The 16,542-nt window shown below is 40.6% G+C and overlaps 1 protein-coding gene across 1 annotated transcript in view; it reads right to left on the bottom strand.

The window, feature by feature from the left end:
* espn (espin) overlaps positions 1-16,542 on the bottom strand; it is a 56,044-nt gene that overhangs the window by 33,336 nt on the left and 6,166 nt on the right. The window contains exons 3-7 of the mRNA XM_051949093.1: positions 7,968-8,154; positions 6,780-6,962; positions 5,038-5,169; positions 2,922-3,177; positions 1,454-1,728 (exon numbers count right to left, since the gene is read on the bottom strand). Coding sequence (XP_051805053.1) covers positions 1,454-1,728; positions 2,922-3,177; positions 5,038-5,169; positions 6,780-6,962; positions 7,968-8,154 — 1,033 coding nt within the window. The remainder of the gene's footprint in view (positions 1-1,453; positions 1,729-2,921; positions 3,178-5,037; positions 5,170-6,779; positions 6,963-7,967; positions 8,155-16,542) is intronic.

Genomic DNA, 16,542 nt, shown 5'->3' with positions numbered 1-16,542 from the left:
AAACAAACCTGTCAGAGGCGGGACATACTGTTGCATTGTCCAATCCGTGCCTCTTTCCTCCCAACGGATTTACATGGAGCGGTCCCAGATTGATATTGTGGAGTACTATCAAGTACTACACAATTATTAATCTGGCTATTGCCAGGTTAGGACTTTTACATGCCAACCAGCAGTAATGCAAGGGTGTCAAACATGCGGCCCACGGGCCAAAAGTGGTCCTCAATCCGGCCCTCAAAGTGTAAAAATTACAGAGAAGACATTAACTGCAGATTGTAAATTAGTAAAACTATAAATTTAAACTCATTTCTAGACCATGACAAGTTGTTTGGATCAGAAAGTAAAACACTAGATTGTTCTTTTGTCACTTTGTGGATTGTTTTTGTTGCTTTTGTTGATTTTTTGCCCGACTTTTGTTGTTTGTTTTATGTTTTTGTGTTTCCTTTTTGTATTGTTTGTGTTTTTTGCACTAAAACAAAGGAAAGATGTGGAGATGTGGTTATTTATAGGTTATTTTGCTGTGATTTTACTGGTCCGGTCCACTTCAGATCAAATTGGGCCGACTGTGGAACCTGAACTAAGATGAGTTTGACACCCCTGTCCTAAATAATCTTCATGTGACTGGACAGAGACTCATATCATCACACGGGTAACAATCAGAGAATGAAAGTTTCATGAGGTGAAAGTGATCCCTCAGATAGGTTATCTTTGTCGTAATCACAACATTCCCTGGACAACTCATTTACATTTGTGTTAGAATTACAACTTCACAACCAGTCTTAGTGCTTCGCAGCGACGCTAAACCACCAGCAGCAGTCTGTTCGGATCCTAATCGCTGCTCCTTGTCAGCTCTTTAAACACTTTCCAGTGATCTGTGGCCAGATTACGTAAAATGGAATTACGTGGAATTAACATCCAATGCATCACATCCACTATTGTGTGTGTCAACTCAGAGGCCTCCTGCGGTAATGAGCATCTTCTCTGGCCTCATTAGCCGGCGCTAACACAATACCATCATTGTGTTAGCGCCAAGACAAGGCACATTGTTGGAGAAGAGCTATAGCCCAACTGATTAGACAGGAGGGAAAATAGCAGCTAATGGCCAATTTATCCCAAACACCCGGTTCTTCCTGCTTTTTTAGGGTTGTCCTATATCATGTCACAACGGAGAAGCTACTTTTTGAAGTTTTATGTACCCAAAACTGGAGATTTCTGCAGTTTTGATAAAATAAAGGGAGCATGTTTGAGCTAATACTGTATTGTGCCTCATCCTATATGAGAAATATATCAAAATACTACATTGTGTGAATGCATGTACTAATCTTGCTCTATAAATAAGGCAGTGAAACAGTTCAGACAGGCACAAACAATTATCTTAATGACAAATGTGATTCTTGGGAGTTTTTGAGGGCATGTCTCTGGACAGCTTCAAGGAGTTCACCAACACTGTCCATACCTCCTTTTTGTTCTCCACGTGCCGCAGGTTGCCCTTCACCTTCAGAAACTCAGCTGACGAAGGCTCCTGAGGGGGTTTCGGCGCCGGGTAGCTCGGGGGCGGAGGAGGCACCGGGGGGCACTGTGGAGGAGGAGGCGGTGGATACGCTGGCGGTGGCGGCGGCGGGGCCTTCGAATCAGCAGGTACCTCAGTCTTCTTGGGCACGTCAGAGCCGATGTCTGGGTTTAGCATGTCCATGTATGCCTGCATGTCTGAGATGGCCGAGTCTGACGCACCTGTGACAGACGGAGTTCATAAAGGAGGCGCATTTTTACAGGAAACAAAACACGATGCACACAGTTTAAACGTGAATGACTCTAAGGACGGCCATCGAAAACAAACTGTGTGCACAGGGACCACTAGGGTGCAGCACCACTGTAGCCAGCACCTGTGATGTAGAACAAAAGGAAGCAAATAGAGGAGTTTCCATCATTGTAGGAGAGTCAAACTCCTCTTAGTCCAGGTTCCACATTCAGCCCAGTTTGATCTCCAGTGGGCCGGACCAATAAAATCACAGCATAATAACCTATAAATAACCACAACTCCTAATTTCTTTCTTTGTTTTAGTGGAAAGAAAGTACATTCTGAAAAACGTTCCTATTCAAGGAATTAACTTTGTACAAAACATTATGAAAAACCTGAAATTTCTTAAGAAAGATAAGTGAAATTTTAACAATTTTATGCCTCAGTTTATCATTTCCACATGACAACTTTCAGATCACAGAGTGTCTACAAAAGTTATAGCTATCTGGAACTGAATGATATAGTGTTTTACTTTATGATCGAAGTAACAAAAGTCAGACAAAAAAAACCCACAAAACAAAAGCAAGACGCAAAGCGACATAAACATGAACAAACGACAAGAGAGAGACAGAAAAATGACCAAGACAAGACACAAAATGACAAAAAACACAAGTGAGACAAAAAGGAAACACAAAACGACAAAAAACGAGAAACAAAACATTAAACAAACATCAGAAGTCAGACAAAAAAAACAAGACAAAATATCACAAAAATGAGCCACAAAACAGCAAAAGAACAAAAGAACAATCTAGTATTTTACTTTATGATTAAAACAACTTGTCATGGTCTAGAAATTATTTTAAATTTACAGTTTTGCAAACTTACAATTTACAGTTAATGTCTTCTCTGTAATTTCTACACTTTGAGGGCCAGATTGGACCCTCTGGAGGACCACTTTTGGCCCACGGGCCGCATGTTGGACACCCCTGCGTTACTGCTGGTTGGCATGTAAAAGTCCCAGATTTATAGCCAAGTGATGGCTGGTTTCATCCAACATTGTGACTGCGATTTGATGTCAAATATATGAGAAAATATGAGCTTGTCAGTCTTTTATATTTCGATTTAGAGACAAATTGGGGCGTCATCTGGGATTAAATTAAGTGAAAAATGTACATGAGTTGCAGACCTGTGTGCGCCACTGTGCTGAGCTGAGCCGGTGGGCCTCGTGACATCGTTAAGCTGCTTCTCTTCTCCCCGGTGCTGGACTGGCTGGAGTTGGCTGAGTCATAGTTGGACAGGGAGCTGGACGGCGAGCTGATGTCGAAGTGTGCCGCCTGGCTGGTGGGAGGCATGGTGGTGTTCGGGGACGACAGACCCGAGTCCGGCTGCTTGTACTCGAGATCCGTCGAGGGGTCCCGAGACAAAACGCGGTGCTCCACACTCTGTCAAAATACGGTTACATCATCAGCCTGACGCTCTACAGTCCTTGCTGCTCGTTAGTAAAACATCTGGTTTAATTAGTTTACATATCAAAAGACACGGTGTCATCATACGAGGCAGATAAATTAAGTCTTATTGATATGAATTATCTCCATGTTCAGCCGTCGGTCCATAAATCCCACCGGGTCTCAGTCCCTGCTGACTCACACCAGGAGAAAAGCAGCGTGAGTTTAATTACTGCACACTAATGAAACCTCTCACAGCTGGTTAGAAAACCTCCAGGGCCTTTCGCTTTTCCCACAGTGCTGGGCTCAACTGGATGAATGTCCCTCATGACAAAGAGCACAAGAGAAGGGAAATCCGTTTCCAGAGTGGAGGAGTGATTGTTGCTGTGGTCACTCAGGGATCTCAGTGTGTTGAAGCCCTGCAGGCCAACATATGTCAGACGTTCTAGTAATTAGCTGCAGGTCGGTTCAGTGACAGCTTTTATTGTTGTAATGTGTACAGTATGTTGGATTGTGGTTGTTTGGGGCCAACGAGGTAAGAATTAAAGGGGAACTTTGTTTTTTTTCAACCTGGGGTCTGTTTCCATCTGTAATTTCATACATATGAGTGATGGAGAAATGAATTTTATGAAATCTCAGGACGCTAGAACGCGATTTCGGAACGAGATTTACTTTCTAACGTCCTGAGATTTGGATACAGACCACAACAAAGAGCGATCACCAGGTAATGTGGAGGTTTTCCTTCACTTCTCATCTCTAGTATGTTGTGGGACACTCATTGAGACTATCTGAGCCGGTCAGTGTGGGGAAAAAGCACGTTAGGGCGGACTTTGACGCGGGGGGGCAAGTTGCCCCATACTTTTCGCTAGCTGAGCTGCTAGCTGAGCTGCTAAGCTGCCTGCCTGGCTAAATACTGGAGCTATGTCGAAAATTCATTTCTCCATCACTCACATGTATGAAATGACAAATGGAAACAGACCCCAGGTTGAAAAAAAACGAAGTTCCCCTTTAACATTAATGATTATTTGAACACTTTAATCAGATTTTACAAATATATATTGTGCAGAATCAGAGCTAATGTGGTGATGCATCATGAAGTCACTGCAGCAGATATGATAAATCTTGATTTCCTGCAGAGTTGGATGATTGGAAGTTAGGAATTTGTGTTATTGACAGAATGGACAAGACGACGGTGCATATGCTGTCCTTCACATCTAGTGCGGTCTACTATATCGTCTCCTGTTTTGATGTTCAGGAGTGGAGCTCCCAGGAGGCCAATTACTGTTTGAAGATGCAAAAAATACACATTAGTAAAACACACTGTATGAGAACTTAAGTGTCTCCCATATCATGCAATAATTTAAATATTACAAATGTTGTAACACCTAAAGCAGTAGTTCACAACCTTCCTGGCTCAGATCATGGTCTTAGTATGGATCCAAATTATGAATACAAAGTCAACAAAAGTATGATTTCTTTCAATGTGAAAGAGGATTATCTTTATAGAGGTCTGAAAACAGACATATGGTACAAAATGTTAATATATAGCGCAACAGAAATACATTTTCTCCTTCCTTTCTTTCTTCTCGCCCATGTCATTGTTATTTTTGATGCAAAAATCTTAGAGAGACCTTCAGAAAATGCTGCTGAAATCACTGAATGAGTAAAGTAATATAATATAATACAGACATACAATTATAGTATTAATGTGCAACTTTACTGAAATATTCCTTCCTCGTTTTTGTTGTGTATATTTGCTGTTTCTTCCAAAGTCTGTGTAGATCAAGACTAAATCCAGACAGCAAATATCTCCTCAGTTTGGTTCCGTTTCTATGGAGGTTAGAGGTCCAGACTTACCATGTTCTCCACGGTGCGCAGGTACTTGGCACACTGGGAGCGGCCGTTGTATTCGGCCAGGTCTGCAGCTGTGAAGCCGTCCTGGTCCCTGATGCCCAGATCCACCCCGTTCACCACCAGGATCTGACAGCACTGGAGAGTAGATGGAGACGGCGTTAGACAGAAATAAGATGAAAGTTCTTAAAATGCTTCTCTGGTCATTGAGTAAGCCCCTAAAACGTCACACATGTGCATTAAAGTTACATGTTTAGAAGTGAGAAGTCTATTTTTGCCTTAAAATGACTTGGATATAACTTGACATAAACGCTATGGTAATGTAAACTTTAAATATTACAGTAGTTCAGGCAGACATATTTAAACCAGAACAGGAATAATGGCCCTGAAAGCCTAACCCTGAAAGGATTGCTTTGGATGAAACCCCAGAGATCTGAATCCATGTTTATGACACGGTGGAAATATTCAACCAAATGTGCTCACTGCTAGTTTATCTCATGATATAAAAACCATCGTATGGACATGCTAAGTTATATTTTCATTAGAAGGGGGTCTTTAAAATCCTTGCAGATCAGTGAAGTTTAAAATAATTTGCTACAAAATCTTGCAGACATGTTTTTCTGTGAAAACCATGTAAGAAGCTGAAAGCATTTGACTTTAATGTGGAGTAACAGAAAATGCAGTTATGGCCAATTTGTACGACAAAAGCATTGATAAAACTTGACAAATATTACAATATAAAGGAGATATAGTATATACCCTAAAGCAGTTCACTCATTATACTCACACTTTTTGAACCACTGTTCAAAACCTAAAAATACCAAAAACCACATTTACATTAGTTTTGCTCTCAGTGACGATACGTTTCAGTTATGAGTCACTACAGCAGGATATTTAAAGCAGAAAGCCCCATGCTTTGATGATGTCCTGTCCTTCAGTTGTCTTTCAGTGGCAGGGCAAAACTTGTTTTCTGTTCCATAATTGAAAGAAACTTGGAATTAGTTTAAAGCGGCTGTCCAGAAACCTTCCTGCCAAGTCCCTGTGGAAGTCAGAGTAAGCTGTTTGTTCTCAGACTGAACACGCTTTGTTTTTGGGTTTTTTTGGCATAGTGTCACAGTTAGCTTCTTAAACATGTTTTCTCAGGTTTCAAAACCCTCCTTGTACACTGGTTATTATCTGGTTTAGGTTTTTCTTTAGGTGTGATCCATCAAGCTGTGCGATGACATCAGGACACAGTTAGCGGTTAGCCAAATTAGCAGGGTGGTGAAAACCATAAGCGAGAGGCCATTCATTCAAAACAGATGGCTGTCAAACCTGCTGCGGGTAACCAAGTACTAAGAATTACAATGCATTTACATAATTTATTTGAATATTGTTTATTTAGAATATTTTTTCAGCCTATATCTACTGCCATTACTGTCAAACATCAGAAACCCAGTTTTACATTTAACAATTTACTGCAAACACCAAATCTCTCAGTGGTGAGCCTTTACATTAAACTATATTCTAATACCTAAACTACAGATACCTGCTCTGTGTGCTTCGACCAAGAATTTGCATTTAACTTCCAACTATTCCAGATAATTTTAAAACTTGTATTTGCTGTGAAAATGGCACCTTTTTCTCTGGTAACTTAGAATCTCTTCATTCTATACTCATACCAGAAAGAAGCAATGTTTATCTGTATTCTGTTACCGTTTTCATTCCACTCTGACACCACATGAGTAAACATAGGACACAGCACACACCTCCAGTTCCCCGTTCTCTGCAGCGTCATGTAAGGGCGTCCCTCCCCAGTTGTCGGTGACGATCTCTCCGCCGTGCAGCAGCAGCCAGCTGAGCACTTTGGCGTGACCACGACTGGCTGCAAAGTGCATCGCCGTGGCTCCGTCACCGTCCCTGTCCGCCAGGCTGATCTCTGTGAAACTCATCTACAGAGGAGGGGAACGATGAGGACGTAAGTTACAGTTAGTGAGAACAACTTCAGCTGCAGTCTGAGAAACTTGTTCCAGCTGTAAAAGGTGGAAAGTTAAATTTTATATTAGTGCTATGTGGTAGTTACAAATGCTTCAACAAGAGTGTAATCATGTGTTTTAGATACAAAAAACATAGTAAACTTGTATTGGAACTCATTTAATGAATCAAACAAGTAGGGCTGGACCCGCATATCCCGAATTTGCTACGGCGGTGTCCGGATATTAATTTTGGTATCCGAATATTCATCCCGGTCGGACGTTACCGGGCGGAACGAATATTCGGCGTTACTGTCTTCCTTCCGCCTTCAGCCCACATGGGCTCATATCGGCTCATCCCGTCGTGTGATCACATAAACATATACACATATGTCTATGTGATCACCCCCTCCTCCCCCCAGACGAAAATAGTAATATTCGGAGCTCGTCTCTTCCCTTCGCCTTCAGCCCACTTCGGCTCATCCCGTCGTGTTCGGCTCATCTCGGCTCCTTCATTCGTGTTTCTCACCACCACCCGAATGGCCGGGTTGCTGCCGACTCTGACGTCACGCTTCACTTCGTTGCATAAACGCAAGACAAGATGCCGAAGACCTCCACTGTTTGGGAATTCTTCAGTTTAACTGAAGACTAAACGAAGGCAGTGTGCAAAATTTGCGTCCAGGAGACCAGACAAATGGATCTGAATATTCGGGCAGCCTCTGCCACAGGTAGCAACAATGAAACACAGTTAAACTGAGTAAAACTACAGATTTCTCTGGGTTTGAAATTTGTTAGAAACATGTGGGATAATCTACTTTTTGAAAATGTTCTATGTAATACCTTCAAGAAAACTACCTGGCCTTAATTTAGACTCTGATTTAGACATCAGGTGTGTTTACCCTGTGATCAGTTAAAGTATGGGTAGTGGTTCTAGGAAAACAAACGTAATGATTAGCTCCACAGCGTCACAACTTTGAAACGTACCAGCCATACGATGACAGTGTTGTGGCCCATCTGGGCAGCAGCGTGCAGAGGTGTCATCCCGTCATTGGCTCTGATGCTCGGATCAGCTCCGCAATCCTTGACCAGGTACTGGACGACCTCCAGATGACCCTCCTGGCAGGCCAGGTAGAGCGGTGTGGCACCATTCTTAGTTTGGGAGTTGACAACACTGTGAGGAAGTGAAAGACTTAGGTTAACAAAGGACTCGTGGGTGGACAGAAAGCCAACCAAACTGAGGATATTATGCTTCAAATTAGCTCAGGTTTCAGTTGTGTGATTCATTTTAACAGTATGTTGGTACAAATGATGTTTACTAAATGAAGATTTGACTAATTTCATGTCTATAGTTAAAAATTTCAGCCGACCAACCACAATATTGAAAATATTTCCATTTTGACAAAGTTGGTGCTTTTACACATTTAGAACAGAATTTCAGTGCAGATTATTTGCAACCATCTTCTTTGCAGGTTTAGAAATCTAACAAGAAGAGCTCCGGTTTCAAATTAAAAATAGGTTGTTGCTAGAGATACGGACCCGTACCCGTAGCCTGTGGACTACGGATACGGCACTTTCCATTTGCCAATCAGATACGCGAGATCTGGTCACGTGACTCCCGGTAGACGCTAGCGGTACGGACCCGTAGCATCGGTACTACAGGTACGGACCCTAAACCTGACCCTAACACTAACCCTAACCTTAACCTTTGCTTACCTTTCAACAGTTTGCAGCGGTTAGCAGCTTCTTGACTCGCGAGACTCGCATACGGGTCCATATCTGACTGGCAAATGGAAAGTGCCGTATCCGTAGGCCACAGGCTACGGGTACGGGTCCGTATCTGTAGACACTACCTTAAAAATAAAACTCTTACACTGAGCCTGTCAAAAGCAACGAAACACCATCTTAGTTGAGGTGTTGTTCCGAGAAAGAATCCCATTCACTCACTTGTCAATTGTGTAGCTTGTGAATAAAAATAAACAATTTCCTTCTAAAATAAGAAGTGCAGGTCTTAAGTTCAGGAACATTCTTTGAGTTTGTATTATTGGGTCTGTGTTCAGTTCTCCTAATTATACAGAAAGTCTATAAATCCACTTCTTCATTCTGCTGTTGCACAAGTTCAAATGTTTTCTTGAGGCTTTCAGCTTTTTTTTCAGTTAGCTCTTTGGAAAATTTTCAGAAACAAGCTCAAAGACAGTAAAACTCCCCACACAGAGTCAGACTGGAAAACTCTTAAGCTGACACTAGACTAAATACACAGTTTGTGTGTTCTAGATGCTTCCATCAGGTCATTGTTTATACTTTTTTATGCACTTGCAGTTTTCACCCAAGAAAAATAAATAGAAATGTACTTTGCTACACACTTGTTATGGCTAATTTCTCCTTTGTTTACATTTCTGACGCTGTGATGGTGATAAAGAAGCAGTAACCCGGCTATGTCTGACCTGATCACGGCTGTAAAGCACATTTTCTTATTTGCCCACAAAAACAGTAGTCGGTTGAAGAGATTAGGCTGTTGATTTGGCTCTGTTGACAGAACACTTTATAAGAATGACCTTAAAGCAATGCAAGCATTTAGAAAACATGAACAGTGTTTTCAGATTTATCTATAGAAGTGGTTGTGTTTATTTAGTCTGAAGACATGTACCTAACTGACTGAAAAACATGCCTTTGTCAATGTGAACACTGGGCTATTCTAAGCAGAGACAGTACTGGTGTCCAGCCAAATCCCGCTCTCCTTTATTTGCAAAGGTCCTTCACTCCGCCTCCGATGCAAAACCTCCTCCAATGCCTGGATCCCTCCTTGTCCTAGATCTTCTCCGTCGCAGCGGGAGGTCAGGGAGTGAACGGGCACTTCCACACTAAATCCCATAAGGTTGTGGCTTTATTTGGACTCTGACAAATGAGCAACGAGTCTCCTAAGAGGATTATCACTCCACTGGCTTTGCTCGACTTGCTTTGTGCTTAACGAAGGGATGCCAGTGGGCAACTTAGTAGGTAAATAGGAGAAGAGAAGCTGAGAGGCAGGGTGGCTCCTCTAGAATCAAACATGACCCTGCCATGCTTTCCCCAAAAGGATTTGGCTCATTAAAGCTACACACGGATATTTATGCTCAAATTAAACACACAAAGCTGTATTTGCTTGTGATCGATCTGTGCCAGTAAATATAGAGGAAACGACAAAGTCTGAGGCGTCGCTTTCCCTTCGACAGAAAACAACAGAGGTCTGTTTGGGTGACTGAGGGAAAAGTTCCAAGTAAACAAAAGTAAACACTAAATATTTCAAAATAAGACGGGGAAGTAATCTGCGTTTCTGTCATCAGGAAGTGGGCGCTCAGATGAATTATTCATGCGTGTAACTAAAGTGGGATAAAGTTCAGCTGCACACTGGGGTCTGTTTAGTAGAGAAACCGATATTAGTCCTAACCACGACGTTTTTAGGAGTCAGGAGGTGGAGTGTGTTCACGGTGAGGCGGATATAATTCTCTCACAGCAACACAATGCCTTTGTCACAACTCTTCAAAGTGAAGAGGCTCGAACACTCGCTGCTACAGGAGTGCTTTTGGAGAGCAGGTGTAGCTTTCAAAGGGCCGAGAAAGAGGTTAGCCTTGTGTGACGACACAAGAAGCACAAGAGACGCCACTTCATCAGCCGCTGGGAGGAAGAAAAACTCACTAAAACAGAAGACACTTGATATATTTCCAGCTCAGCTCTGATGAGTAATTTACCTCGGTAACTGTCTGTGGTCTGGCCTCTCCCTTCCCCCTCACATAGACAGGAACAATGAGCAAGGTTATCTCCATTACTAGTAAAGTGATTGATGCCACACTAATGGCCTTCTTCTTAATAAACACTCACTATGTGCTCATTGTTTTTCCTGTCTAAATAATGAAGGAAGGTTGTGGGAAAATGTAGACACTTTATTTACCTTAGTGACATTTGTGTTTTTTGTGCGAAACTGTGTTTAAATATATTTCACAATACAAATCTGATTACATAATGGGTCAATATTCAATTGAAGGACTTTTGAAGTCCATGGGATATATCTGCATACATTTTTATTAAAAGCAAAAAATCAAATGTTTTTATGTTCATTATGATCATGTCTTTACAAATTCCATAATAATTTATTACGCAAACAATCAGTTACTAATAAAAAATGATTGGATATTATTAAAATGTCAACTAAATAACCGTCTGAATTTAACACCAACCACCTTCTAATTAGCTAAGCAATAATAAAATGAGCTGATTCAGAAATAGTTTTGATTATGTTTTTTATATTACGTTGAGATAATCATGACAGATATTTCTTTTATGGCAATATATCAAATTTTATATGGAAAATAACAAATTAAATCCCTTTCCACTAAGTTCCCCGTTACAGAAACACCTCTCCAGGAAGTGTGTTAATTCCAGATCACATGACCTGCTCCACATGATGTCATTTCCTCCTGAAGAAAAGACTGGCCAGACTCTGGTTTTAATGTTGTGGTTGATGGCTGTTGATTTCAAACATCAGCTCAGACCAATAACTGAGGCCGAAGATGCAACTAATTTGCATAAAACAGCCTCGTGCTCACTTCACTCTCAATGCATGTTTCCAGTTTATCTAGAGATTTTTTTAAAGAAGTCGAGGAGCACGTAAAGATTCACTTTAAAGACGGTGTATCTAAGATTTAGTCTTCGTAACAAAACTCCTATGTAATATCTAGTTGTGACACTGCAGGCCTTTTACCCAGAAGCATCTCGTAATACCACGTCACGCTGCATTTTCTCACGTTAAACCTCTCGCTGCTAAAGGGAACAGAAAGGCGGTTTTGTCCAAGTTGTACCAAGAAGTTATTAAGAAGATTAAATCTGAGGAAAATAATTCAGCTCAGTCACTGGCTGAGAGAAATACTCGACTGTTTAGCCTTTACTCTGTGTATGCAAATGTAATCAAATTCAACTTTCATTTCAAACACTTAAAGTTAGAAAGAGCACACCATAGTAAAGACTTCTACTCTAAACAGAAAGAAAAGCTTGAATGCATTCGTACCTCAATATCCATACAAATCATTATATTTTATATATTTAAGTACTTGAACTGGATCTGCTTTTTAATCTTTTCTTATTTGTGCTAATAGTGAAACTTCCCCTTGCATCAAATACCTAATTTCAAGATAAAATCCAGACTAATTTTGACACAAGCTCTTTTATCTGAGGGCGAGGAGACGTTAGCATATCTTCACTTTATTTATGACTCTGTGAACAATTACATCCTGCCTATTCCTGTCATCTAAGAAAAGTGGAAAAAATATATACTTTAAAAATCCTCATATAACTGCTAGTTTCTCTGACTCCCACTGTATTCAAAACAGAGGTTCGGAGCGCTTATTTTCTGGGTTATTCTAATGCAGAAGTGTCCCGTTTTTAACTGTATGTCTTAATCCACACTAATTGGTTGCATAACTTGTCTATAGCCTCTCTGTCTCGTTCACTGCTTAGTTTACCGCGGTTAGCAGTAGATTCACAGCACGTACGGCTTCTAGTTTTGGGTATAACTGGGAGTCATGTGTGTTTAGATGCGGCTTGCATGTTGAACAGACACTAAAATATGCATGTGGAAGCAAAGATGCATCTTAACAGCATCAACATCTGTAGTCGGCCCTCTCCTCCGACTGCTCGTCTTCACTTCGGAGGATTTTTGACGTGTGTTTCTCATTCAAAAGAAAGACAATTTGCTGTATGTAACGAATCTAAGATATTTATCCAAATACGGTAACTAACCTGGCTTGTTTTTTACACAATCTATGACTAGCTGTTGTGGTAGTTTTATTGCCATAGTTTTATTTATGAGTTTTATTAAGTGGCGTGTAAGGATGTCCAACAATATCGTGCTGATATTGGCATAAGAATGTAATATCAGTCAATATCGTTATTGGTTGTTTTGCGTCTCATGAAAACTGATAAAATGATGCCTGGATTTCGCCGACAGTTTTTAAAATTGTACCACATTGGAATAGACTCATAGAGGGAGGGAGGGTGTGAACTGTTGTTTGGGACAATAAAAAAGGCATAAATATGACATTTTTTCCATAGCTTTAGTTGAAGTAGTTTTCTTATTTTGCACAGATAATGTTTAAATTTGGAAATCCTTGTTCCATCTGAGAATGCATCCAATGGAGCATCACAATAAAATGAAGCATGATGCGTTAATTCCACCACTGGAGATATGTGATGTTAGCTAAAATTAGTTAAATAAAACACAGATATCGGTATCGGTTGATATCGAAATCGGAAACTGAGAGTTGGACGATATCGGGGATTGATCAAAAAGCCAATATCGGACATCCCTAGTGGAGTGGTTTTAGTTGCTCAAAGCTGTCAATTGAATACTTTACCAGGGCTTCTTCATGTGGGTTGAATTTGTAACCCTACATGTTTTCTGATTTTATTCCAGCTGTCCTAGGTTTTGCTTTTAGTGCTGGTTTCTGACGCATTTTCTGTCTGAACACCGACCTGTTCATCCTGTTTTGAATGGTCTGTGACCTAAGTAGTAACACTTCATCCTCATTAATCTCTAGAGGAATCCTTGAGCTGCTGTTTCTCATCTGTTCTTCTTGACTTCAGTCACTATTATGCCGTCCAGTCTGCAGCAAATCTCTCTGGGTCTGTCACGAGTCCTCCATAGCTGGGTTTTTATCATGAATCTTTTTGCTTATGTGATGAATCGGAGTGGCTCTTTCACTCATCTTTACCACTTTTTCATTTGTTTTTAACGGCCATTTTTAGAACTCCTCCTGGCAGAGCAACCACAGGTTTAGTTATCAAGTTAACACTGGCCATGTTTCACTGAAATTCACAATCAGAGTTGGTTCAAATGTTTTTGTTGCCATTTACAGTTTTTGTTTCCTGATTTATTTTGTTTAGCACAGTAGATCAGAACTGAAAAAAACGCAAGTTTATCAAGCATTTTATCAAATAACCTGAGGAACATCAAAGCAGCACACATGCCCTCAAAGATCTGCACTGATCAAGGCCTAGTTGGCAGTATGAGCCCCGGTGGAGAGGTGTTCCAGTATCTCGATGCTGTGTTAGCGAGAACTATTTTATGCTTTTTTATGAGTGAGAAATGCTGCAAACAGAAAAGACAACAAACAGCTGAGATGTAGCTGCTGCTGCTTGTTTACAGTGTCTGTCCTTTTCCCACCATGCAGTCACTCTCATTATGTTTTACCCTCATTAGGTGGTGATGTAACACAGGGAGTCGTGTTATCCTGGTGATTTTTCAAGCAGAACAAACTCAGAGCCATCGAATTACCTCTTAAGTCTCACAGATACAAATTTGTGGCTTGTAATAAACCCTCCGGCTAGAATGCTATCTCTCTGCTGCAAAGTTCTTTTCTAAACAATGCCCGAGGCTGGAGACTAGAAAGCAGCCCGTCTATTCAAACGGATTTGTTTTCCTCATTATCTTATCGCTGGTTGGCGCTGCTGTGTGTCACCGTGGAGACGGTGGTAAAGTGCAGCGGTGGGAGGGGAGGTGGAGAGCAGTGAATGGGGCCCGGCTATCAGGGAGCTACCGTGTCCTGGTGGATCATTAAATTTTCAGCAGGTATGCACCTGTCTGGGGTGCAACCGGACAATATTGGACGTGCACAGCAGAAGGTTAGAGCCTGGACAAGCCGCTTATCCTGCTAAGGTCATCTAAGTCAGCACCATTTAAACAACAAGGCTGTTTAGCTCAAATTAGGCGTAATTACATTTCTGTGTCTTTCTGGCACCAGTCAGTGATCATTGATACCAGAACAGAGCACATCCTTCAGTTCAAGGGTTAATATTTCCCTTTTTTATTCTTTTACAACCCGGCAGGTAAAATATTATTTTAAATGCAGAACAAGCCGAGCAGCAGCTGTTTTACTGCGACGTCTGCTCATTTATTATGTTATTTAAACGCAGTTTCATTGTATATAGTGTTGCAATGCAGCCATAAACAAATTAAACAACAGGCTGTATTAGAATTAGAATTAGAAACATAAAGTAAAACGCAAAACGTTTATTTAGAGGAACACATTCTCCCACTGTTTACTGCTGGAACTGTTTATAAAACTACCTGCAAATGCGTCGGCATCGTCTCCAACAAAATTTAATGCTTAGGAATTAAAACCACTGTGACACCTCTCAGTGGAATTACAGAGCAGAGCTGTTACTAATCGATTATTGGTTAATTAATTGCCGAGCATTTTGATAATTAATCACTTAGAGTAGTTGTTTTTCAAAAATAATTAATTCAGGTCCAGCTTTTTAAAGTGAATTATGTTTTATGTATGACAGGAAACTGAATATCTTTGTTCTGTTTTTTTAATATTTAAAAAAATAAAAAATAAAAAAAAAAGGAAACTGAATATCTTTGGATTGTGAACCAGAAAAGACATTTAAGGATGTCACCAGTGGCTTTGAAAAACACTGATTAACATTTCAAACAAATGATATGACATTTTATAAACCAAAGAAAATAACTGACCTCTTGATTGACGGTGAAAACAATCACTAGTTGCAGCCTTATTACAGACTATATGTACGTATATATGACAGGCTGAAGACAAGAAATATTTTGCTAACAACTGCTGAATGCTATCTTATTGAAATCAACCTTTTGGGTGTTTTTAAACATATGAAGCTGGCTGAAATGAAAGCAGAACTGCATCCATTTTTAGCAGACATTGTCTGCAAACAGCCTGTTTATGAAGACTTTGTTGTACTTCTTGTCCTACGACTCTGTGCTGCTTCCCAGAGGACAACTCAGCCAACATCTCACCGTGTCCATGGAGCTAATATGGGCGACTGTTATCTCTGACACAGATGGGTCTGACGCTGCACTGATTAGGGATGACACTCATTAAGGGGAAACTGCACAATGCACAAAAGCATTCACGTCCTGCAAATAGGATTAGTCAATTAATTAATTAGTTGATTGACAGGAAACAAATCGGCGGCTCTCGTCCTCACTGAAATGTTGCTGGTATCCCTTGAAATAAGGGTAACTTATGTGGGAAGTTAAATCAAAATTAAATACACAATGTTAAAACTAATTCTTTAATCCAACATTTGTTGGCTGTGGGTTCTCTAGTGAGATAAATCGCTGCATTTCCTGATCTTGCATTGCAGTAAAGTTAATCTTTTCCACTTTTGGAATGCTGAACAAAGAAAAACACTTTTTTTTCCCACTAAATTTGGATGTCTGTGTAGATTCTTACGACTACCGGACTCCTCCTTCTGGTTCTTGAAGACATTTCACTCTTGAGGATTCTTTAATTTTAGTTCAGTTCTTCAGAAATGACCTCTATTCTGATGCTTTCTAGAAAACAATCAATAGATAATGAAAATAATCCGTCATGTCTGTAGAAATTTAGTGATACATAATCCAAAGCATATCCTGCAAACTTGCTGACGTGGTTGTTAAGGAGACTCTCACACAGCTAGACAGGCGTTCATCGGCGTTATTGAAACATCTTTAGGTGTATTACATAAGCGGCACATGTGTGCTGTAGTAGCAGCCGCAGTATTTTGGGAAAGC

The sequence above is a fragment of the Acanthochromis polyacanthus genome, chromosome 6 (genome assembly GCF_021347895.1).
Source record: "Acanthochromis polyacanthus isolate Apoly-LR-REF ecotype Palm Island chromosome 6, KAUST_Apoly_ChrSc, whole genome shotgun sequence".
Lineage (NCBI taxonomy): Eukaryota > Metazoa > Chordata > Actinopteri > Pomacentridae > Acanthochromis > Acanthochromis polyacanthus.
This window is presented reverse-complemented; position numbering and strand designations above follow the sequence as displayed.